This window comes from Equus asinus, chromosome 13 (assembly GCF_041296235.1).
Source record: "Equus asinus isolate D_3611 breed Donkey chromosome 13, EquAss-T2T_v2, whole genome shotgun sequence".
NCBI lineage: Eukaryota > Metazoa > Chordata > Mammalia > Perissodactyla > Equidae > Equus > Equus asinus.
This window is the reverse complement of record NC_091802.1, coordinates 49,819,835-49,843,913: the sequence shown is the minus strand read 5'-3', so window position 1 is coordinate 49,843,913 and position 24,079 is coordinate 49,819,835. Positions and strand designations below refer to the sequence as shown.

Genomic DNA, 24,079 nt, shown 5'->3' with positions numbered 1-24,079 from the left:
CCGGGCTGGTGGTGCTCCCCGTGAGCCCTCGCTCTCTCCCCCACCCATGACTGATGGTTTATTTTTCGCTCAAGGTGCCCTAGTCTTGCAGAGGCAAAGGTCAGGGTCAGGGCAGGGGTTTAATCAAAGTTTATCAAATGTGTGAATCAGTCCTGGTCTGACACTGTGCCATGAGCTCTAGACATCGAGTAAGGCACCCTGGGCTTGCATCCTTCAGGTACCATTTTCTAGCTGTGTAGCCCTGGTCTCCAATTTCTCATTTTAAAAGCAGAAATAGCAATCTCTGTGTAAGAGAACGAGTGCAGGAATTAAATGAGATAGTACTGTGTGAGTGGTCAGCTCTCAGTGGATGCTTGATGGGTGGCGATAGCTAGCAATTTTCTGTGCTGTCAGTTAATACCCACGATAAATTTAGGGATAGATATGACCGTTCCCTTTTTGCACTTGGGGCCATGGCGCTGCAAACAGGTTCATGACTTGTCCCTATGTCACTAAACTCATGCATGGCTGAACTTGGAGTTGAGCCCAGCTGTGTGCCTTTAGCGTCCACACTCTTGTCCACTGTCCGTGTGTGTGAGCTGCTTTGCCTTCTTCTTCTTTTCTTTTTGAGGAGGAAGACTGGCCCTGTGGTAACACCTGTGCCAGTCTTCTTCTATTTTGTATGTCGGACCCTGCCACAGCGTGGCTTGATGAGCTGTGTGCAGCTCTGTGTCTGGGATCCAAAGCCATAAACCCAGGCTGCCAAAAAGGAGTGCATGAACTTAACCGCTATGCCACCGGGCTGGCCACTGCTTTCCTTCTTTGCGCCTGGGGCACACTTGGTTCCTGGATTTGGGCGAGGCTGACTGCCACCCCCACTGCCCCGCCATGTTTTCTCTTGTTCCTCCTGAATGGGCGATTCCAGCTCCTGTTGGAACAGAACCCAGGGAGAAGCTCTATCCTGAAACATCAGCACTAATCAAAGCAAATGGGGTGATCGCGTCCACCTCCTTGGATGGCAGGTGACCCAGGGCTTTTGGGGACAAAGGTGGCTGACGTGGGAGCCTGCCATGCTGTCAGCGCAGACCACATGGTGCAGATGCTGGTGGCCCCGTAATCTCATTTGATCTATTTCAGGAAACGGTCAAGTGGATGAGAAAACCCTTGGCTCCTTGGTGGACAGCGCTAATCAGTCCGCTGTCTGCCTGGGTCTCTCTTGGTCTGCATTCCACTGTGTAGCATTTAAAAAGACTTGGAGTCGACAGTCTAAAACACACAGTCCTAGGATTTTAAGTAGGATTTTAGATAAAGAGTTTTGCTTTTGAACAGCCAACCAGGGGCAAATAAAGCCAAGAGCAACAGAGGAGAACACATTGAAGCAATAATGGTGGGCATGTGGGCACTGAGAGAGATAATGGCTGGACATTGCTCCAGGGCGTGAATAGGAAGGGAGGAGTCACAGGTCGTCCATTCCCAGCCATGCTGTGGGCAGGTAATTAAGCCCAGAGAGTGTGTGAGTGGGCCATAAGGGCCTTCCTGGGGGGCACCAGAAGAAATACCCCTTCACCCCCTCCGAGAAGGAAAGTTTTATTTGCAACAGTCCAGCCACAAGGACACAGGCAGTGGGGTCTCAGACCCTGCCCCTCTTCCTTGATGTGTTTTGTGGGCTGGTTCCCATTGCAGGCAGGTGACCCAGCTTGGCCTTTGTAAAGCAGGCTGAAGTTGCTGGAAAATGTGGTCATTGGTGTTTGCAAGAAGGCATCTGAGTTGGGTACTTGGTTCCTGGACATCTCATCTTTCTTCCGAGATGCTGCTGCCCTCCTCCTACAAGGAGCATGTTCAGCCAGAGGGCCCAGGTTGAAGAGGAGGTGTGCAGCTTCCTTGAGGTCCTGCCGTGCCCCCAGGAATTCTTGGTGGGAGGGTGGAAGGGGTGCACATTCTGTCCTGATCGCATCTCCGCCTGCCTCTCCTGCTTTTTCTCACACCAGTCTTCACTCTGTGCTCTTCCCAGCCCAGCCCCTAAGACTTGCAGGGCCCAGAGCAGAAGTGCAAATGGACTTGTGTTCCCTTGTTCAAAGTTATAATTCAACCTACAAAGTGTCACTAAAATATGTCCCATCCTCCTGCTTTGACAAAAGTACCGTCACAATGGCTTGGAAGGCCAGGTTTGAATGTAGGATTCTCTGACTCCTCAGAGCTCTGCCTGGGAACGTGGGGGCATAGGAGACCCGGCCTCCCACCCCAGCCCCCGGACTTCTCCCATCCCTGGCTCTGATATACATCCCTGGGTCCAGGCTCCATCCAAGTGCCATAGCCAGCTTGCTTTGAGTCTGTTTTTTCTCGGTGTTAAGACCTAGTCTGTTTACTTCCTATCTGATGAATGAGAGACCATGCACAAATTATCTTAGGTAAGAAAAGAAGTACTGAGAGAGAGGTAAAGCCTGAGGGTGTGTGGGGGTGGGGGTTAAGCTGGAAATCTGGCTGGAGTTGGGTCATGGATGGCCCTGAATTACGGGCTGCAGGGTTTAGACTGGCCTACTGGGGAGGCTGGAGGGGAGTCCCTGAAAGTGTTGGGCAGAAGAGGGACGAGATCACAGCTGGGCAGGGAGGAGGCAGCGCGGAGGGGGCGTGGAGGTCCGAGGATGATTCGGGAGGCTCTGACGATGGCCAACGACTTCTGGTTTGCAGGAAGTGATGTTCTACAGTGGATCGTCCAGCGACTTTGGATCTCCAATCTGGGTGAGAGCTTGCGCGGCGCTCAGTCACTAAGGACCACTGTGTGTCAGCACACGCGAGAGTCTCTGGAGGGTAGAAACTAAATGGAGGCTTAACCTGTGTCCCTGAGAAATTGACATTTTAATTGGAGAGACGGGCCCTTCCTGTGTAAAACAACCAGAATCAAAAGTGAAGGTGTGATGATTGGGGAACCAATAGTTGTTTCATATAAAATATTGAGAGCATATAAATAACAGGGGTAATCGGGGAGGAGTCAGTCAAGAAAGACTGCTTGGAGGGGGTGATGCATACATACACTCGGTCTTGAAAGAAGTGATGCCTGTGAATTGTGGCGGGGAGCTTGGAGGCTCTGTCTTCCTGGAAGGGGAAACTAGCAAAAACAATGGTGTAGAAATGGAGTGAACAAGAAATGGAGTGGTAACAGGGTGGGGTGGGGCAGGGGAAACTGGGAGAAATGATTTCAGCTGGGGATGGAGGGCAGTGGAGGGATGGGAGTGCACCTGGCATATTTGCAGAATCCAAGTTTTAGCTGGGAGGAAGTCAGTAGGAAGCCGTAGGGGATTTTTGAGCATGGCAGTGTGTTTGACAATCATGTGTAAACGAGGATGTTTGGCAGCAGTTTGAAGGATGCGTTGGAGCAGAAAGAATCTGGGGTCCAGACTTCCCACTAGAATAAAGGCTGTTGGTACAACCAGGTATAAAAAATGAGGATCTAGTCTATGATGGAGGGACTGGGACCTGAAGAGGGAGCATTGGGGAGGAAGTCTCCCCGAGCCTCGGAGGCTGAGCTGTGGGATGGGCTGTGGGTTGAATCCTTGAGCAGGGTGGGCCTGGAGGGCTGGAATTCTCCTGATGATGGAAAGATGCCTGCTTTCATTGGGCCTCTGAGAAAGAACCAGGAAGGTTTTCCTTTTATTAATGCAGATCCAGAAACAAGACTGTGTTTCCAAACAAATCAGAGAGGTGTGGGAATTAAGGTGAGCCCGGGAGGGGCTGGAGGATGTGGACCTGGGAGGCAGGTAGAGTTGAGCTCAGGAGAGAAGTTGACGATAAGCATGGCCTCCCTTCCCTTTTCTTTTTGAGTGAGGACATCTCTGTTGGTCAAACAGACATTTTCTCCCTGCTCCTGGGGCCTTCTTCAGACCCAAAGGTCCTAAAGAAGCTTCTCCAGGATTTCCCCAAACGCCTGCAGCGGTCCACGTGTGGCACCTGTCAACATTTGGGTTCACTGGCTCCCCTCGACTTGCTGAGTTGTCACTCCCAGGGGCCGCTGTGGAATCCTCCTGTTAGCATGCTCCCTGCTGGTACCTGGGGACACAGCCAAGTTCGGGAACCAGTGTCCTCACTCCTTGGATGAAGTGCTGTTAGGATGGGGGTCTCTCTCTGGAGTTTGGCGTGCTGTGTAGGGCCAGACAATGAGCTTCTGCTTACGGTCTCTGCTCTTAACTTCCATGTCTGAACTGCTTCTCCCCAGAGGCACAGAACTTGGGCAACTTTGTTGTCAAGTATGGCTACATTTACCCCTTGCAAGACCCCAAGAACCTCATTCTCAAACCCGATGGCAGCCTCTACCGATTTCAGGTGAGTTTTGGCTTTGACCTTGGGTGTTCATTTAGGGTTAATCTTATCTGAAAAGATAATTTCTTGGCTTCGTATCCTCACAGATCAGGACTTTAGAAATGGTGGAGGGGACTAAGATAGTTTCACCTCTTAAGCAGTAGGGCTGGGGGCCCAAGGGGTCACAGTGTTTAAGCGTGGTTTCCCGGTTTCTTTTGTAGACGCCGTATTTCTGGCCCACCCAGCAGTGGCCAGCTGAAGATACAGACTATGGTAACTCCACCTCTCCTATTCCTGTGGTAGTGCTTAACGTGCTGCTTCTTTACTCGCTGCATTTCGGTGACATTTGTCTTGCTGTCATCATGACCTTTATGTCAGTTCACATCTGTATTGAGAGTGTTCCCTGGGGAAGGGACTGGGTCTTCTGAGTGTTCTGTGCACCAAGCCGAGCACAGCAGCCTCATGCATAGAGAACCTGCAGATGCCATTTTGAAATATGATGATGATGGAAAATATCATTTTTTTCCTTTCCAGCCATCTATCTAGCCAAGCGAAATATTAAGAAGAAAGGGATTTTAGAAGAATATGAAAAGGTACAGAGATACTTTCAAATATAGGTTATTATAATTGAGTGGAATATAGAATATAGTCTTGAGTGGTTTTGTCCCTGTTACCCCTATTACCACATTCATATGTACCCTCATCCTCCATCCACCCACGCATCCACCCATTATCCATCCATCCATCCATCTGCCCACCAACCCATCCACCCATCCAGCCACCCATCATCCATCCATCCATCCATCTGCCTACCCACCCATCCACCCATCCACCTATCACCCATCCATCTATCCATCCATCCACCCACCCACCCATCCATCCATCCATCCATCATCCATGCATCTACTTAGAAGCAGCTCACTGAAGTAAATTCTTCCCCATGTCAAGCTTCAGTTTTTCCTGCTGTAATTTAAGTCCTTGCCTCAGTGGCTACTGGGCACACAGTAGCTACCACCTTCCTGTTGCTGTCCGCAAACAATATAACCTAATTAGTATGCACGATAATGTGTATTACATGATGAAGAGATTTGAACTTGAGTTTGTGAGGTTAAAACAATAGCATAGACTTTAGTTTTAGATTGGATCAGTCAGATTTCTCAAAGAACGCACCCTAACCCTCAAAAGGCTAAATTTCTGGGCAGATGGCGGCAATCTTGCTGTGTTTTTATTCATTACAAACATGTTTTTAGAAGCGCCAGCATCACACCAACATGAGGGCTTGTCTTTGTGGATCTGTGATGCTCTCTTGTTGCATATTTTCCCCCACCCTATGCCCCACTTCCTAATCATATTTGAGCTACATTTATTAAAAACAAAATCCAGGCCAAGCTGTGGCTTTTGTTGTGGAGGCTCTTTGAGAATCTGGTGTTACTAGAATGAACGCCTTTGCAAAGCTGGGGTGGGAGGCTGTTAGGCTGGGTCTGTAGTTGCCGCGGAGCCAGGGGCAGCCCTCCGTGACATAGGGTTTTCTGCCCTCTGCACACGGCGTGTGTCACGAGGTGCAGTGTTCTCATTTTGTTTTTTCTTCTCTAGGAAAATTACGATTTCTTGAACAAAAAAATTAACTACAAATGGGACTTTGTCATTATGCAGGCCAAGGAGCAGTACAGGTGAGTGGACATCACGTTCGTCCTCTGGTTGTCCTTCCTCCCTCCCTTCTTTCTTTGTTTCCTTTTATTAAAATAAAGCTTTATTGGGCATTTATGTGTCCAACACTGGGCTACGCATAAGGGCTATAAAGATACAGTCTGTGGGTTGGGCAGAAGAACGAACAGGCCATGATGCTGTGGTGAAATGAGAGCTGCGTGCAGGGGTTTGCAGAAGGAGCTGTGGAAACAGCATTGAACCTGGAGGCTGCATAGGAGGTATCCGGGTGTGGGATGGTGATGGTGGATGGAGAGGAGCGGTGGGGTGGAAGGAAGGGTGTTCTGAGCAGACAGAACCAGAGTCTGGAGGCAGACTAGCCCCCGCTTAAAGCAATTCTCTGTAGCTGGAGCAGAGAGTGCAAGGCCTGTAACTGGCAGAAGTGAGGCTGGAGAAGTTAGCAGGAGCAGATTGTGAGAGGGCTTTGTGTTGAGCGCCAGTAGGAGCCATAGAAAGATTTTAAGCAGGAGAGAGGTACAATCAGAGTCGCACATTAGAACCACCCACAGGCTCTCATTTGCCTGCTGTCCACTTCAGAACTGGGCTGAGAGTCCCCTTGAGGGCTCTGCCTTGTCTAGGAGAGGCAGATGTAAATGCTGAGAGTGTCTGAGTCAGGATGAGGCTAGGCTCTCGTAACTAACGGCCCCCAACTCTCAGGGGCATCAAACCCCAAGATTCATGTCTTGCTCATGTTCCATGTCCACTGTGGGTCAGCTGGGGCCCTGAAATGCTTTGTGTCACTCCAGGACGCATGCTAAAGGAGCAGCACCATCTGGGCTTTGCCTTTGCTGGAGCAGGGGGAGAGAGCCTGTGTGGGTCACAGTGATGCGTGTCACTTCTGCTCACAGCGCATCAGCCAAAGCTGCTCCTGTGGTTATGGCTTGGAATTGGAGTAGTGGTGGATTAGTGAGGGTGCTCTAGAGAAGCGGAACCAATAGGATGCATACGTATATAATGAATTAGCTCACACATTGATGAGAGGGTCCAAGATCTGCAGGCAGCAAGCTAGAGACCCGGGAGAGCTGATGGTGTAGTTTTAGTCTGAAAGCTGGCAGACTCAAGACTCAAGAAGAGCCGATGTTTCAGTTTGAGTCTGAAGGAAGGAAAAAACCAGTGTCCCAGCTCAAGGCCATCAGGCGGGAAGAGTTCCCGCTTATTTGCGGGAGGATCAGCCTTTTTGTTCTGTTCAGGTCTTCAACTGAAAATACCTTCATCCAAAAACACCCTCACAGACACACCCAGAATAATGTTTGACCAAATATCTGGGCACCCCTGGCCCAGTCAAGTTGACACATAAAATAGCCATATTGCTTGCCCTCTTCCTCTGGCCTCTGGGCCCCTCCATGTGGTCTAGCTTGGGCTTCCTCACAGCATGGCGGCATCAGGGCAGTCATGTTGCTTACAGGTGGTTAGAGGCTTCAAGGGCAAATATTCCAATGAGGAGGGTGGCAGCTGTTCCACCTTTTATGGCCTAGCCTCAGAAATCACAATACCATTTCTGATGTACTCTGTTGGTTGATACAGTCACAGAAACCCACCTGGTTTCAAGGGAGTGGGGGTGGGGATATGGACCCACCTCTCAATAGAAGTGTAGACATATTCAAAAACCACCACCAGCAGCCATCCCCGATTCTGCATTGTAGTACCCTGAACATTTCCTTATAGCTCATAATACAATCTGTAATTCTATATTTATTTCTTGACTATTTATGTAATGTTTAGACCCAAAGCCACTCAAGGGCAAGGAATATGTCTTTGTGTTAGCCAGCTCAGGCTCCCATGGCAAAATACCATAGGCTGGGTGACTTAAACAACAGACATTTATTTTCTCACAGTTTTGGAGGCTGGAAAGTGCAAGCTCAAGGTTCTGGCAGGGTTTGTTTCTGGTGAGGACTCTCCTCCTGGCTTGCAGATGGCTGCCTTCTTGTTGTGTCCTCACATGGGGGAGAGAGAGAGAAAGAGAGAGAAACTCTCTGGTGTCCTATTATTAGGGCACTAATGTCATTATAAGGGCCCCACCTTCATGACCTCATCTTATTGCCTCTAAACCGTAATTGCCTCTGAAAGACCCCATCTCGAGATACCATCACATTGTAGGGAAGGGCCTCAACATGTGAATTTTGGGGGGCCACAAACATTCTGTCCATAACAGCCTGTTTGGTCCACCACTGTATTTCCAGTGCTTGGAATGTAGTGGGAGATCAATCAGTACATGAATAATTGAATAACTGATTAAGTGATATTGTTGCTAAAAAATTCATCATATGACAAACTAAAATAATTCCCTGTTGATTGGTACTCTTGGACTCCATTCATCACAACTTTCTTCCAATACCATCTGTCAGAGAAGAGCAGAAGAGCAAAGCCACAAGGGACCGTTGGAGTAGATTAGCAATCAGCTGTATTTACATGGTGTCCAGCCTTATGGAGGTTCCACAATACCTCAGGTGACTGTGGCTCATTGTCCTGAGGACATGGGGTAGTTAACCTGATGGAAATCCAGTTAGGTTGCTCAGGGGAAGTTGGGGCCATCATGTTTATATTTAATATCCAAAGCAGGTTGGTAGAAAGCGCCAGTGGAATGGCGCTCTTCACCCATCTGGCTCTCTGGATGTGATGATGTTATCCACAATACGTTAGCTGGCAAATCAGTCCACCGACTCTGTCTTGTGGAGGCCACATGCGTCATCCCACGTTGCCTGGGAAAATAAGCATTACCGAGTGAGAGCACAGGCCGCCGTGGAAATGGTGCTGAATGGGGCCCATGGCACCATCATTAATGTTGCCTGGCTCCTGTAGGAGGAGAGCGTAGCATCATTTCCTATCCACAATGGGAAAGGGGGAGGCTGAGAGATCAGAGGGAAGATAAATAGCCTTTTACAGTAATAAGTTGGGCTCAGAAAAAACCCTCACTTGGCATGAACTCTTTGAGGTGACAGAGTGGAACTGACAGGTAGAGAGAAATGAGGACTCCCCGAGGCCAGCATTTTCCCTGTTACAAACTCTGGCATTGCTTGCTCCCTGCTTGTTTAGATGCTGATTATAATGTTCAGCCAAATGATCAAATGTCAGCCCAGAATGTCATCCATACTTGCTCCAGGGGTGAAGTTGGTAGAGACGATTCAATTCTAGGGCTAGTCATGGTGGCATGATTGCATCTCAGCACAGTGCTCTCAGGCAGAGCTAGATCTGGGACCAGACCCTGGGTTAAGTCCCCCTTCTGCCACTTGCTGACAGTGTGACCCTGGGTGGGGCATTCAACCTCCCTTTGCTTAAATTCTGTGAACTTTGAAGTGAGAAAATGACACTGGGAGGATTAAATGAGTTAATCCATGTGAGAGACTTTAGCAGGGTACCTAGCACATAAGTGTGATATTAGTGTTTGCTATTTTTATTATTATTATGGCAAATACAGATTACTTGGGCATATTGAGAGAGTGGTCCAGGTCATCAAGAGTGGGGTCCATCACTGAGCAAAAGATGCAAAGTCTTATTGGCCTTCAACATGGCTCTTGGCTTTTCAGGGCTGGAAAGGAAAGGAATAAAGCAGACAGGTATGCATTGGATTGCCAGGAGAAGGCATATTGGCTCGTCCACCGATGCCCTGTGAGTATTATCCTTCCTGGCTTCACCCATCTCTTGTTATGCCTCGCCACGCCCACCTTGTATTCACCATCCCTTTTGCTGGCTCATCTCCCTCTGGGGCTAGAGTTGAACCAGCAGGAGGAGCTGCTCAGTGTTGGGTTAGCATCCAAGTGCCTCTTGGCTGGAAGAGGAAATATGCTGTCTGGATGGGGTCTGCTTGTGGCTCATCTGTGGTGTGAGGACTAAGTGAAATTACCTAAGGGAGGGACCTGAGTGAGTTTGTGTTTTATGAGGGCTAGGACTTTTTTGGGGGGGGTGAGGATACCTTGGAAAAGGAATATAAGAAGAAAAGACTAGAACATAGGCTCCAAAGCAGGAAAATAAAATACTCCAGAGAACTGATGCTGCAGAGCAGAGCGTGCCTCCTGTCTCTTGTTCCCTCTCCTTTTCCTCTTCTCACTCCAGTCCCCAGTGGCTGAGCTGGGAGGAGGTGAGAAGGAATAAGTGTGTGCTGGGCCTCATTGCTTAGAGCTCATTGCTTCTCTGGCTTTGGGACTTAGTGGCCTAGAGAGACAAGCTGTACAGAGTGATGTAACTTGTCACAGCTCATCACTGGGAAATGGTGGCCTCATTCCCGAGCACAGAGAGGCAGGCTGTAACCATCCCCCACTGTGGTTAGCTCTGCTGCCACTCATGAGGTGGGAGATGTCAAAAGGATTCTGGAAAGTGAAGAGTTCAAAACAAATGTTCTTGCTCCTCCTCCTTTAGTTCCCTTCCCTGCCAGGTAGCCAAATTCTAGAACCAGAGAGGGCACTGGGTCCATCATGGTGCCAAAGCTTATGGGTTTTTGAACTGCAAACCCATCAGATTTTGGCACTTTTCTTATTTTCTTTCTATATTCAAAACAGATTTCCTGGGGCCAGCCCTGTGGCGTAGTTGTTAAGTTCGGCATGCTCCACTTTAGTGGCCTGGGCTCGTGGGTTCGGATCCTGGGTGCAGACCTACACCACTCATCAGCCATGCTGTGGCAGCGACCATTGTATAAAGTGGAGCAAGACTGGCACAGATGTTAGCTCAGGGCTAATCTTCCTCAAGCAAAAAAAAAAGGAGCAAGATTGGCAACAGATGTTAGCTCACAGCTAATCTTCCTCAGCAAAAAAACTAAAACAGATTCCTGTAATGAGTTCCTTTTGTCAGGGCATTGGTTTGGATGCCTTCTTGCCAAGGTTAAGCTCCTGAGGTTGATCCCCAAGAAGCTTGTTTGGTTTTGCTTTGTTTCAGGGCTCCTTATCTAGGTAGACCAGTTAGCCGATGCTCAATGGGGAGTGGGTAACAGAGTGGATGACTGAGCCCATGGTCCTGGAGAAACAGAGCCAAGCACATGCCTCCCTGTTAGTAGCTCAGGAGTGAGCTCTTTGTATGAGAAGGGAACTGTACATTGTTCGGCCTGCATTTGGGCATCTGTTCCTAAAGGGAGAGCCTTGGTGAGGATAAGGGCAAATGGTGGATAAGCCACTCATTTGGCAAGATGCCCTGGTGCCCAGTGGCACCCATGACCGAGGGACTCCTACTCCTTCCAGGATGGAGAATGGCTTCCGTATTACCTGCAGAGACCCCATGGTGTGAGAATGCCAGTGTGAGTGCATTCCTGCAAAGTGACATAGACTGGCTGTGCACGCGATCTGCCCTATGTCCCTGTCCTCTTCTCTGTCCCTGCAACCAGGAGGCCTATAGGGAACAAAATGAGAAACTGATTATCTGAGTTCTCCCCAGTTCTCCTGGGGTAAGCTCCCAGCTCTCACGCCAGGCAGATGGCTGAGTAGTGGCTCTTCATGACATGATACAGAAGTACATAAATGTGACAGTGTGTTTCTGACCACTACTTCCACCATCACCACCCCCATCGTCACCTCCACCTCCCCTGCCTCCACCACCTCCCCTACTTCCCTCACTTTTTCCACCTTCGTCACCACCATCACCGTCACTGTCATTATCATTGTCGTCATCATCGTAATATCTCAGTGCATTTAAGGCCTTTGTGTAACCTCCTTGGTCATTAGAGCATGGCATGAGTCACTGCAGCTCTAACAAATGTGATGCCAAGGTTCAAATGTGCCTGGTGCCTCTTTGATAGCGCTGGGGACCCAAGTTCAGAGTGAGGCTTTGATGTACTCGGAGCGGTTGTAAAACTCCTCGAACACAAAACTGCGCCTCACATCTAGCCTCTCTCACTGCTGGTCCCTGGGTCAGAACTGGACCAGTGGGTCAAAGGTGAGGCCGGAGTACGTCTGGGTCCTGCTCTTCCAGACTTTCTTAAAACACTCTTAGCCTCTCGGATGCCTGAGAGGTTAGGGTCAGGAACGTGTTCTGTTTGAAGAGCTTCCTGTTTGGAGTCTGTCACAGCCCGGAAATTGAGCAATCTAACTGACAAACTCAGGAAGCCCAGGAGCTTAGAGACTGTCAGGCTGTCTCCAGGAGACCCAAACAGACTGTCAGTTCAGTGGGAAAAAAGCCAACCAGGCAAACAGAGCATTTGGCTCTGTGAAGAGTGGAGCAGCCAATATGTAGACTGACTGTAACCAACTGTTGTGTGGGACATGGCTTGCAGTCTCTGGACTGAGTCATCCCCCTGTTCACTTCTCTGTCCATTAATCCGTGAAACCTTCGTGGGGCCCTGACTCTGTGCCAGCTACGGAGTTGGGTGCTGGGTTTAAAATAACAGCTAACAGTCATTGAGCCTACTGCGTGCCTGTGTTAAGCTCTTGCCAGGGATGATCCCGTTTCCCTGAGGATGCTGTGAGGTAGGGAGTATCACCATCCCCATTATTCAGATGGGGAGATCAAGTTTCAGAGAGTTTCAGTACCTGGCACGGTGCTGGGATGTGAAGACATGTCTATCTGACATGCTGCTGCTGTGGAAGGTGCATCTGCGTGTGGTCCGCTCTCCCTGTTCAAGGAGCTCAGGTTTCAAATTGCCATAATAGGTGAGCAGCACTCTCCCAAACATAAGACCTAGGGGCTGAGGGGCACAGTGAGGGGTGCTTGACGAAGGTGGGGGGAAGGAATGTCGTGCCAGATGTTGTGTCAGGGAGATCATCACGGGCAGAGGCCAAGATCAGATGTGGGTAGTGGTGGCCGAGGGATCTGGCCCCAATCTCCATCCTGAGCCCAAATGCCACCCATGACTCAGCATCCTGTAAGGAAGCGAAGTCATGTTCCTCACTCAATTTCTACACAAATGGAACAAAGTACAGAGCTGAGCACAGTGCAAACAGCAGTTAATTGTGTAAATGAACAGAGGGAGAAATGGTTCCTTTAGCAAAGTCATTTTGAGGCCTTCTGTGCATCTTTGCTGCATCATCTGTGACTTGTGTGTCTCCCGAGGACATGGGCTACTGACATGTGGACCATGGGTATATGAAGGATGTGGACCCCTGACATGTGGACCATGGATATGTGGAAGACGTGGTCCCCTGACATGTAGACCATGGATATGTGGAGGACGTGGTCCCCTGACATATGGACCATGGATGTATGGAGGATATGGTCCAGGACAAAGGCTGCCTTTGGCAGTGTGAACTTTAAATCAAGTGGTCACTTGTCTGAATATCAAGCTAAGTGGCCTTTGTTTCAACCACAAATGCAGATATTCACCAGAGAAAATGTCTGCCCTGTTTCCTGTTGAGGTTGAGCTAAATATCTAACGATGGAGAATGGCAAAATAAATTAAGGTATATCTGTATAATGGAACACTGTGAAGCTATTACAATAATATTTTCAAAGACCATTTATTGACCTAGGAAAATGATCCGATATATAATGTTACATTAGAAAAACAAGATGGAAAACTCCATATACTCTGATCCAAATTAAAAAATAAATTCGACATCTATTTGGTGAATGCCCACTCTATGCCGGGTGCTGGCTAGGCAATGGGAATATTTGACTTGTGAGCCAAGACAGATGTGGCTTGTGCCCTCACGGAGCTTGAAGTCTGGTGGAGAGACACGGGCTAAAATGATTGCACAGATGAGTTTGTGCTGTACAGAATGCCAGGACAGCTTGTGAGAGGCGGGGGTCCTGTGTCAGACTCGGGGTCTGGAAACACCTCTCCGTGGAAGTGACGTTCAAGCCATCATCTGCATGGAGCTGACTTCTCTAGCCCTTCAGTCTAACTCATCTCCCTGTTCCAGCCTCATCTCTCTCTCTTTCTCCTGTTTTATTTTGTTTATAAAACAATTTGGTATTTTATTTATTCTTTGTTTTCTGTCTTATGCACCAAAAGGGTCTGAACTGATACACTAGGGAAGGGCATGATGATGAGAGAGAGAGGAGAACGAGAGAAGGGACAGGAGGGACGTGGTGGAGTGTCCCCAAGAAGTGTACATCGGCTCCCCCTGGCCCTGCTCTGAATGCTGATTCTGGGCGTGTCGCCTCCTCATGGAGCAGCTGCTGGGGTACAGAGGTCCTTTCATAACCTGAATTATGAAGCGTTTAGCAAATGCCTCTTTGGCTTATGCCTGAGGGATGTTGTCAGGGCGTCACACCCTGGCATCCACAGTTCCTCCGGTTGAAGGAGGAGGCGTGACCATCTCTGGAGGGCTTTCCTCACATGGCTTCAGGGCTGAATACATTGCCTGCCTCCTTTTCTTCTGGCAGCCCGCCACAAGGATACCGGTTGCCCTTGTTTCCTGTGCACTGACAGTCAGTTCTGGGTTATCTTCATTCGAGCATCCTCTTGAGTACCAGAAACTGCATCAGCAGTGGCTCTGGTGGCTGTCTGGGAACAAAGACTTTATGTACCTGATGAATGAATGAATGAATGAATGGAGCCTGGGAGGTTCCCAAACCAGCAGAGGCAGAAGGGCAGCACCTTGGGAAGTTTTGAAGGCAGGGTGCTGGCATGGGACCACAGTTTGATCGGGAACAACTGAGACTTACGGAGATGCCGAGAGGAGACAGGAGCCTGGGCAGCGGGGCAGCCAGAGGAGCTGCCTGGACATCGTGTCGAGCTGAGGAAAGACAGGAGGTACTGGCACTGCATGGGCCGGCAGAAGAATGAAGCCCACTGGGTGGTATAGCTTTGAGAGTCCTTGGCCATCTGGTCTGGGCAGCTGAGGGCAGCCCTGTGCCGATTACGGTTACACAGGTGCAGCGTTGAGCACCGGGGCAGCCGAATTTATATCAGAGCGTGGTTCAGGTTCCAAGGAGAGTGTTGGAGAACTAATTCAGGACTTGAGCAGACAACTGCACCGAAGCTGCTGAGGCAGCGCGTGCCTGTGGAAGAGCAGCCAGCCGGTGGTTGTAAGAGCACCATGGGCGTGGGCTGTGTGTATGTGTGCGTGAGTGTATATATGTGTGAGTGTGCAAGTGTGTAAGCATGTGTGTCTGTGCGAGAGTGAGTGCATGCCTGTGAGTGTGAAAGTATGAGTGTGAGTTGTGTAAGTGTGGAGTATGTGTGAGGGTGTGTAGAGGTGAGTCTTTGAGTGTGAGTGTGAGATGGTGTGTGTGACTGTGTGTGAGAGTGAATGTATGTGTGTGTGTGTGTGGGTTGTCAGTGTGAGAGTATGTAAGTGTGTGTGAGTGAGGGAGTGTGTGTGGAGTCCGTCTTCAGTCACCTCAGGGGGATTTGTCTGCACCAGATGGAGGGGCAATTCCTAGAACCCTCTCTAGGCAAAGGCGTTGATTCTGAGGACTCCCCCCACCCCACTGCTGGGTGAGAGCCCATTGAAGGCTGGCTTGGACTTCCGTATTGTCCCTTCATAGCACTTGTCACAACTGTAACTTACTGTTTGTGTGATTAGTTGCTGAGTGGCTGCCTCCCCTACAAGACTGGAAGTGCCTTGAGATGCCTGCTGAGATGCCTCGAGGCAGGGGTTTCATGTCACATTCACCACGGGCTTGCCTGGGCTGAGCACAAAGTCAGCCATGAATATTTGTTGACTGAGGTCCACGTGTAACAACTAGGGTGAGGAGGCCACTCTCTTTCCCTGTGCTCCTCTCCACCCATTTTCTGTTTCTTTCTTCTCTTCCTTGCTTGGGCTGTGTGCCTAGGATTTGCCCCCACAGTAGCCTGTTGAGCTAAGTCTCCAGATTTAGCAAATAAAGTAGAGGATGCCCAGTTAAATTTGAATTTCAGATAAACAGCAAATGACTTATGTCCCAATGTTTTTATACTTCTTGTATATTTATACTAAAAAACATATGGAATATATAAAATAATATATGAAAATAATGTGTTGTTTATCTGAAGTTCAGATGTAACTGGGCGTCCTATATTTTATTTGGCAACCCTACCCCTGAGCTAAAAATGTGCCTAATCCTGTTGATGAGGCTGAGTCTGTTGGGGCAGAAAGCCCAGATGGGTACCTGGCACCAAACTGACAGCGAGGGAAGTGAAAGACCCACATTGCTGGCTTCAAGGAATTGAGAGACAAAGCGAGACGCTGGAGAGTTGGTTACCTGATGGAGAAGGGAACTGACAGAGACTGAGACCCAGCTTTGGGCCAGGCCTTTACTTGAATACAAGCCCTTGTTCAGTAATAGCTACCCTCTGTTGAGAGCTTCATACCCTATCTTGTTAAAAGCTCACAAGAACCTGGCAAGTAGGAGGGATCGTCTCCATTTCTCAGAAGGGGTAGTGAGTGCAGAGAGGAGAGGTAGTTTCCAAGATCTTCCTCACAGCTAGAAAGTGGCAGAGCCAGGACTGGAACCTAGAGGTGCCCGACTAAAGCCTGGACTCTCCAAAGCACTGCACTGTAGGGTGGGGAAGGAGCACTGTGGGAGGACTCAGGAATCCCATGTGCTAATCCCGGTGAACTCTTACTGAGTTTCAGTTTTATTTATCCATCTATCCATTAACCCAACCATCCGTGCACTCATCCACTCTTCCATCCACCCATCCACCTACCCACCCAGACACTCGTCCATCCTTTTATCCATCCATCCATCCATCCACCCATCCACCCACCCACCCATCCATCCATCCATCCATCCATCCACCCACCCATCTATCCATCCACTCAGCCTCCTTCCAACCCATCCACCCATCCATCCATCCATCTATCCATCTATCCATCCATCCATCCATCCATCCATCCATCCATCCATCCATGCCTCTGTGAAAGATTCTGGGGATGCCATGGTGGCAGAACAGCCCCGTGAGGCTCACCAGCTCACCCAGAGGGTCTTACATACCCTTGTAGCTCCCTGTGTGCTAGGCCACAGCTCTTCTCAGTTTAGTCTCATGATTGACAGCTTGGCCAAGACCCAGGTTAATCAGAAACTGGAGACTCTCCTAGTAGTGGTCCTTATGTTGTTTTTATTCCATTTAGCCAGGAATGAACAATGTGCTGGACTACGGCCTGGACCGAGTGACCAATCCGAATGAAGTTCAGGTAAATCAGGTAGGTCTCTCCTGTATACTTTGGGCAGGGCTAAGGTCAGATTCTTAGGCTGGGCAGGTGTCCACACATCTATTTGTGTCTCTTGGGGCAATGCTATCTCCCCTTTTGAGACTGCCAAAGAGAGCGGGACTTTGGGCTCTGTGATATCATCTTGGGTGTTGGGAGGAGGGTCCTGCGTAGAGAGAGAAGAGAGAATGTGGAGTGCAGGTCACAGAAAATGGGATCTAGATGGTTGGTTTTCAGAGTCACTTTCCCCTTTGAAAATTTGATGAAAGTTATGAGCTCATTCCACCCAAAGATGCACAGCCAGACATTTTGCATACAATTTCAGCCAGTGCCCTGACCCCCAGAAGACTATGGTCTCCAGGCTCAAAACGCTTGAACAGACTTTAGGTTTAAGCCTTAATCCACATGACAGGACCTGGAAGGTCACAGTTTCTTTTGCATCTCAGCGGGATGGGATCTTTGCAAAGATGCTCCTATGTTTTTTGTTTTAAAAGGACCCTTTCCCCAAATAGGCTGCCATTTATGATGGATGGCCAATTTCCCATGACGGTTTTTTATTTAAAGAAATGCAGCTCATAAGCTGTTGACACAGTGAACATCCAGGTTAGGGTTTCTCAACCATGGCACTATTATTTTGGGCTGGGTAATTCTTTGGAGGGCTGTCTTGTGTATTGTAGGATGTTTAGCAGCATCCCTGGCCTCTACCCACTAGATACCAGTAGCTCCATGCCTTTCCCTGCCTGTCAGGACTTTCCCAGTCCTGACAATCAAAAATGTCTCCAGACATTGTCCAATGTACCCTGGGGGACAAAATGGCCCTGGTTGAGAACCACTGATCCCAGTAAACCAGGCTGAAACCCGCTTAAATGAGTCTCAGATGGTTTCATTGCTTTCCGTCTGATGTTGTCTTTGGGCAGCAAGGGTCAGGGATCTCTTTAGCCTAGTGTGTCATCTCTCAGCCTTGGCAGTGCCTCAGGCTTGAGTGAGAGCCGGGAGGGATGTGCTGGGAAAGGAGGAAGAAGGCAGTCAAAGGAGAAAGAGGAAGGAGCGGGAAAAGGTGATGAGGTAGCTCTGTGACCGTGTGTACTTTTGCCCACTGAGACCTGGAACTCCAGATGGCTGTGGGGACCCCCCCACCAGTGCATGAGGCAGAGGCCCAGGTTTAGGGATGGAGGCCATGTGGAGAGAGACAAGTCTGCAGAGGGCGTCACCCAGGGGAATCACTAGGTCCCTTGTTCACAACTCAGAGTGACCCTTCCTTTGATAGGCGTGTGGCACTGTCAGCCTTCAGCGGCCTTCTCCATGTTCCCCTCATCAGATGACAGACAATTGCTGAGGCCTTGTCGGCTTGGTTGCCATGGCAATGGAATCATCAAGGAAAATACTGAACCCAGTGGAAGATTTGCTTTCTTTATGAATAACTGGCAGTCCTGGAAACCTCGCTGGTGTGGAGGAAGGGAGGGTAGAGATAGAAAGCACATCGGTCACTCTGACCCCAACCAGCCAGGATGTTGTTCATGTGTTTATGTGTGTTTGTCTTAGTGAATGGAGTGGGGACCTTTAACTTCAGCTCTGGGGGAACAGCTGAGGAATCCAGCTGCTCCATCCTCGGTGCTACTTTGGGGTAACTTCCAAGGAGCATGGCCAGAGCCCCTCTCACTGAGAAGGCATCTCAGGCTCACTGGCAGTCAGGCTAGGAAGAGAGCGTGCCTTCTGGCTTTCAAGGCCGTTTCTTGCCAGCTTCTGGCAGTGCTCTGAGCCGAGCATCAGAGGGCGTGAGGCTGAGGGCTGTCTCCACGGTGGTGAGGTGGTGACGTTGGACGCAGGCATGCTTTCACTCTCTTTACCATTATCTTCTCTCTGTCTCTCTTCCTCCAGCTCTCTTTCTCCTGTCTGCACTCTGGCTGCTGTGGAGTATTAAGAAGAATAAAGAACCGTAATTCTCATGCCGGGGCCCCCTCCCCTCAGCCAGCCCCAGCAAGTGTGTCAGATCCAGCTGTCAGGGGAACGGAGGCTGGTGCTGTGCTTGATCTCTTTGCAACATTTACCACAGTTGACTAAGGGTCACCTGTTTTCCCATGAGAGGAGAGGAGAGGGTCGCAAGAACGTCAGGTGTCGCCATGAGGCCTTAGGAGTGCGAAGGTTTCGGATTATGTCTCATTTCAGACAAAAGCTCACAGTCCTGGTTTGAAGAGAGAAGCTATTTCTGAGAATTAGTGAATTCTCGAGAAGATAGGTCCGTTTTCCTTAAATGAAGGCAGAAAACCCCAAAGAAATAAACACCGTCAAGCGTAAGAAAGGAGGCTGTTCGGCTGGCAGGTGTCCAGAGCCCTGGGTAACCCACTTCCTCGGGCTGCTGGCCACTGGTCAGTGTGGCTGCCCAGCCCTGGGAGGAACTGATCAGGGGACAGGGGCTGGGGACCACACCCAGAGGGTGTATCCTCTCTCAGTTCCCATACCTTGAGGCATAGCGGGGCGCCAAGCGTGCAAACCCCTACCTTAGCTTTATTTCAGTTTGGCCCTGCACTGAGGAGACTGAGTGGTGGCCGGGCTCTAGCCTGGCGTGGGCCATGGTGGGCCTAGGCTGGCCCTTCCTCCCTCTATCTTGACAGGGTTGCCATGGTCATTTTGTGACGAGGGCCCATGTGGTGTGCTGAAGAGAGCTTTGCTATCGGAATGAATGCCAGCTCTGCCACTCCCTGGCTGTGTGATCTTGGACAAGCTCTTGAGCCATTCAAAGCCTCAGTTTCCTCATCTATAAAATGGGAATTGCAGTAGTGCCTTCCTCAGAGGATTCAATGAGATCATTTATGTGAAGTACCTAGAATGGTATCCAACACGTAGAGACACTCCACGAACAGTAGCGATCATTGCTATTATAGCTGTCGCCATGCTTTGAGAGAGAGAATTGAGGGGGCCTCGTAGACCCTAGACCCATTTTTGGAGGCTGTACCTGGCCAGTTTCCTCTTCTGTCCTTACACCTCATGCTTCTGCCCTGTTTGGAGGTGGAGGGAGGAAGATACACGCCACTTCCTGCCTCCCTGTCTTGTCCCATAAGCAGTTGCTGAGAACAGCACAGTTTACACTGGCGTGCACAATGGTCTTTGGGTAAAAGGCAGAAATATGCCTCCTCAGTTTTAAATCCTGTGCTCTGCAGAGCCTCAGCCTGGTGCCCTCAGTGAGGGAAAGCCCCCCATCTCCTCCCACTAACTGGGGACAGATAGCTTTCTTCTTGTGGCTCCTGTGTGACCAGCGCTGGCTGGGAAGGGACGACTGTAATGGCTGATGTTTGCTCACCGCTCCTTGTGTGCCAGGCACGGGGCTAAGGGCTTCCCCCCCTTCACAGCTCGGTTAAGACTCCTGCCACCTCGTGAGGTAACAAGTTTTACCGGCACCTCTGTTTCATAGTCGAGGAGACAGGCTGGGAGAGAGCAACTCACCCAGGACGCAGGGCTGGAAATGGTGAAGCAGGATTTGAACCTCCACTGACGGGCAACCAAGCCCACTCCATATCCTGCCCGATGTGCTCTGTGTTCATTAGGTGGCTCCTAGAAGCTTTGCTGGATTTCATTAAATTCTTGCAGCAGCTTGGTAAGAGAGGTAATGTCGGTTCCATTTTTCATATAACAAAACAGAAACAGAGAGATGTAGCCATTTGCCCAAGCTGGCCCAGCCAGGATTCACATGTTGGTCTTCTTCCTTCTACAGTTCTTGGTCTTTCTTGATATCACTCTTATCCCTCCCCCTGCCACCGCACCCTTGGGTCCTGCACCCAGGGCTAGTTTCCTGGGCAGGTGACCTTTTCACTGGCCCACAGCTCCACAGTCCACAGGGCCCCGCACTTGTTTTAGTGTTCCGCTGTCACCATCTTAAAATTCTTATTCCTTGTTTTTTTGGACAAGGGGCCCTGCATTTTCATTTTGCACGGGGCCCTGCAAATAGTGTGGTCCATCCTGCCTCCACCTGATCAGGAAGGACGTGGCAGGACAGATGCTTACTTCAGATGGTCACAACCTGGAATTCCCACCTCCCTGGCCAGCTTGCTGCCTCCCTTCTGTTTCCTGTCTGCCTTGCATTAACCACTTCAGTTCCCGGATTTCCGGGTTTCTGACTTTTGACCTTTCTGCTCCCAACACCTGTGTTGCCCGATTCCTCATCTTGGTTTCACTCCGTGGCTTGCCCGACCCTCACCTCTGTTTCTGCACAGATTCCTGCCTGGCTGCTTGATCCCAGGGTCCTCGTTTAGCCTCCCTCTGGGGTCCCGCACTCCCGTCTGCAGTGGCCCTGGGGCCTCTCAGAGCATGGCCCTGACCCCTCCTGCCCTGTAACCGTTGTTTGCAGCCTGCATCCGGGTTTTGAGGCCAACAAGCCGACTACAGAGCTGTGTAAATAAGCTTTAGATGTGTCCCTATTTGGGCAACTCTGCAAGTGAAAAATAGTAAGCTAGAATTCCAAGAATGCAGAGCATTTGAAGATTCCTTAGGCAGAGTATCTTACTGTAGCAAAGTGTGTCACTCAGATGAGGAATAAAGAAGTGACTTCACTCCAGGAGGGCCAGCTGTTGAGAAAGCAGCGGATTTGTGCATGACTTCCAGGGTGAAAAAAATGTTTCTGTCTTATTTTATCATGAGGTGACTTTCTTTGAATTTCTTAGAAATGTATGTGTGTGTATTTTTTAATTACTTCACTTTATTTTAAATTAATGTTTCTTATGGCCTTTAGCTAAGTAATAATAATATTGATAGATTTATGAAATTTGGCAAATAAAAATATGGGATGCTCAATTAAATTTGAATTTCAGTAAACTGCAAATAACTTTTTTTTAGTGTAAATATGTCGCACATGCTGCATGGGCATCCTGCATTTTATCTTGTAATTACGGCTGACATTGTACCATGCATATTCTCAGCTGTAGTATATGAACCCTAGTCAGTAGCCACTGTGTGTTGAATCTCTGCTGTATGCCAGCTGCCTATGTCTCTTATCTCATTTAATCTCCTTTTTTTCCATACCCTTTTACAAATGAGAAAACAGAGGCTTTGAAATGCTAAATCACTCATCCAAAGTCATGTAGCCAATAAGTGAAAGAACCAGGATTTTGACCTTGGTCTGATCCCAAAGCCATATTCTTTCCTAAGCCTTTGCTGCCCCTGCCCCCATGAAATTCTCTGTCTTTTAGAAAACTCCAGAACCCTCTCCCCCACAGCCCCAATACACACACACATCCCTAAAAGGACAGGGATCCCTGTCTGTCAATCAAGAGGAAGCTGATCCCGTGGAAAGCTATTTTTAAAGCTAGAAATCAAAGCTAAAATCCATGGACAGTCCAAGGTGGAGGTGAGGGAGCCTCACATTCAACTGAATCCCCTGTAGTCATCAGAAGATGGCTGGTCATTCTGGGAACCAGACAACCAACAGCAAACCATACCACCGAGGCAGAGCCCTAAAAGGGGAATAAAATCAGATGAAGTGAATTAAAATATAAAAAATTGTAAAGCCCTGAAGACTGTGGGAATGGCCCTAGAAGCAAATATATTAGGCCAGAGTCAGATGGTGCTAGGTAGACCCGAAACAAGCGGGCGCGTGACTGACGTGCAGGGACAGCTCCCCATGGAGCCCAGAGAACATCAATGCAGATTGAGAATCTGGCTCATTTTGTCTGTGTTCGTCCATTCAGGGGCCTCATGGTCATAAAACAGTGGCCGATAGGAAGCTTCATCCTGGGTCTTGGGTATTTTGAAGGAAGATGTTTATGATGCTGGCGGCTGATCACAGGCCCAGTACAATTGTGATCTTTACCATCATTAGTGTTTTTTCCCCCAGCTTTATTGAGATATCATTGACATATAACATATCTAAGTTTAAGGTGTACAGTGTGCTGATTAGATACATGTATATATTACAAAATGATTACCACAATAAGGCTAGTTAACACCTCCATCCCCTCACATAATTACGATTTTTGTGTGTGTGTGGTGATAACATTTAAGATCTGCTCTCTTAATAACTTTCAAGTATATAATACAGTATTGCTAATTATAGTCACCATGCTGTGCATTAGAGTCCCAGATCTTCTTTATCTTCTAGCTGGGAGTTTGTTTTACCATCATTAGTGTTAATTACAGAGTGTTTCCGGTGTTTGTGTTTCATTTTGTGATTGGGGCTCCAGCTCTCTTGTTGTTTTAATTTTAAATTAAATGGCTGGACAGAGTCCTTCCATTGGGCAGCAGACTCAGCTTCAGGGCAAGGAAGGAATTGGGGACCAGAGCAGGCTACTTCTGTTTCTCATGGATCACTCCTCAGCTTTGCAAAGGGCAGATCTAGGTTTGAATCCTGGCTCAACCAATTGCCGACCAGGAGACGTTGCGAGAATTGCCGGTAACCTCACAGGAGCTATTCCAAGTTTCCTCAACTGAAAATCGGAATAATAAAACCTCCCTCCCTTAAACTTTGTGAGGGCTCAAAGAGGTGTAAATTTATTTTGCACTATTTGCTAAGTGGTTATCATTATGAAAAAGTCGAGCTTCCCCTTTGAGCAGAGGGCATAGGCCAGGAGATACTATTCTGAATAATCCACTTCAGCATGACTCAGACAGAAGAATCTATGTTAGATGTGAATGCAAATCCACTCTCACCCCTGGATCCTTTTCTACCTGAAATGTGTGTCTTCTAAAACAGTGTCTTATGTTGGGAAAGAATAGGAACAAATAATCAGTTGCCAAAATATTTCGATCATTTGGGAAGTGTTTCCTTTTAAGAGGAAAAATATTCTGTTAAGCTTAGCGTATATCTCCATTTTTCTAGACCCCTGAGTACACAGAAGTGCCCCGCCCCCCCTTTTTTTTAATATTTATTGAGCATCTCTGCACCATACATGATGCTAGGGAAGAGAGACATGGTGGCCCTGCTTGGCGTGTCATATGTATATTAAACAAAGAGTCACATGAACAAATATATAATTACAGTTGTGGTAAGTGCTATGAAGGAGGAAGTCAGGGTGTGTGTGAGCTCCTCCACCCAGGAAGAAAGGATTTCCTGTGAAAAGCAATTGTATGATAGCAATCTAATGAAGCAAGATGAAACCCAGCGTGGATTAGAAAGGAGA

The 24,079-nt window shown here is 48.8% G+C and overlaps 1 protein-coding gene across 2 annotated transcripts in view; it reads left to right on the top strand.

Annotated features, from left to right (window-relative positions):
- The window catches only part of RGS9 (regulator of G protein signaling 9), a 64,019-nt gene that overhangs the window by 10,795 nt on the left and 29,145 nt on the right, over positions 1-24,079 (top strand). Inside the window, exons 3-9 of one of the 2 annotated variants that reach the window (XM_070483479.1) lie at positions 2,668-2,718; positions 4,190-4,296; positions 4,494-4,545; positions 4,807-4,865; positions 5,866-5,942; positions 9,501-9,582; positions 16,896-16,958. In XM_070483479.1, the coding sequence (XP_070339580.1) occupies positions 2,668-2,718; positions 4,190-4,296; positions 4,494-4,545; positions 4,807-4,865; positions 5,866-5,942; positions 9,501-9,582; positions 16,896-16,958 (491 nt within the window). Of the gene's footprint in view, positions 1-2,667; positions 2,719-4,189; positions 4,297-4,493; positions 4,546-4,806; positions 4,866-5,865; positions 5,943-9,500; positions 9,583-16,895; positions 16,968-24,079 lie in introns of both variants that reach the window. The other variant, XM_070483478.1, reaches the window with a different exon arrangement.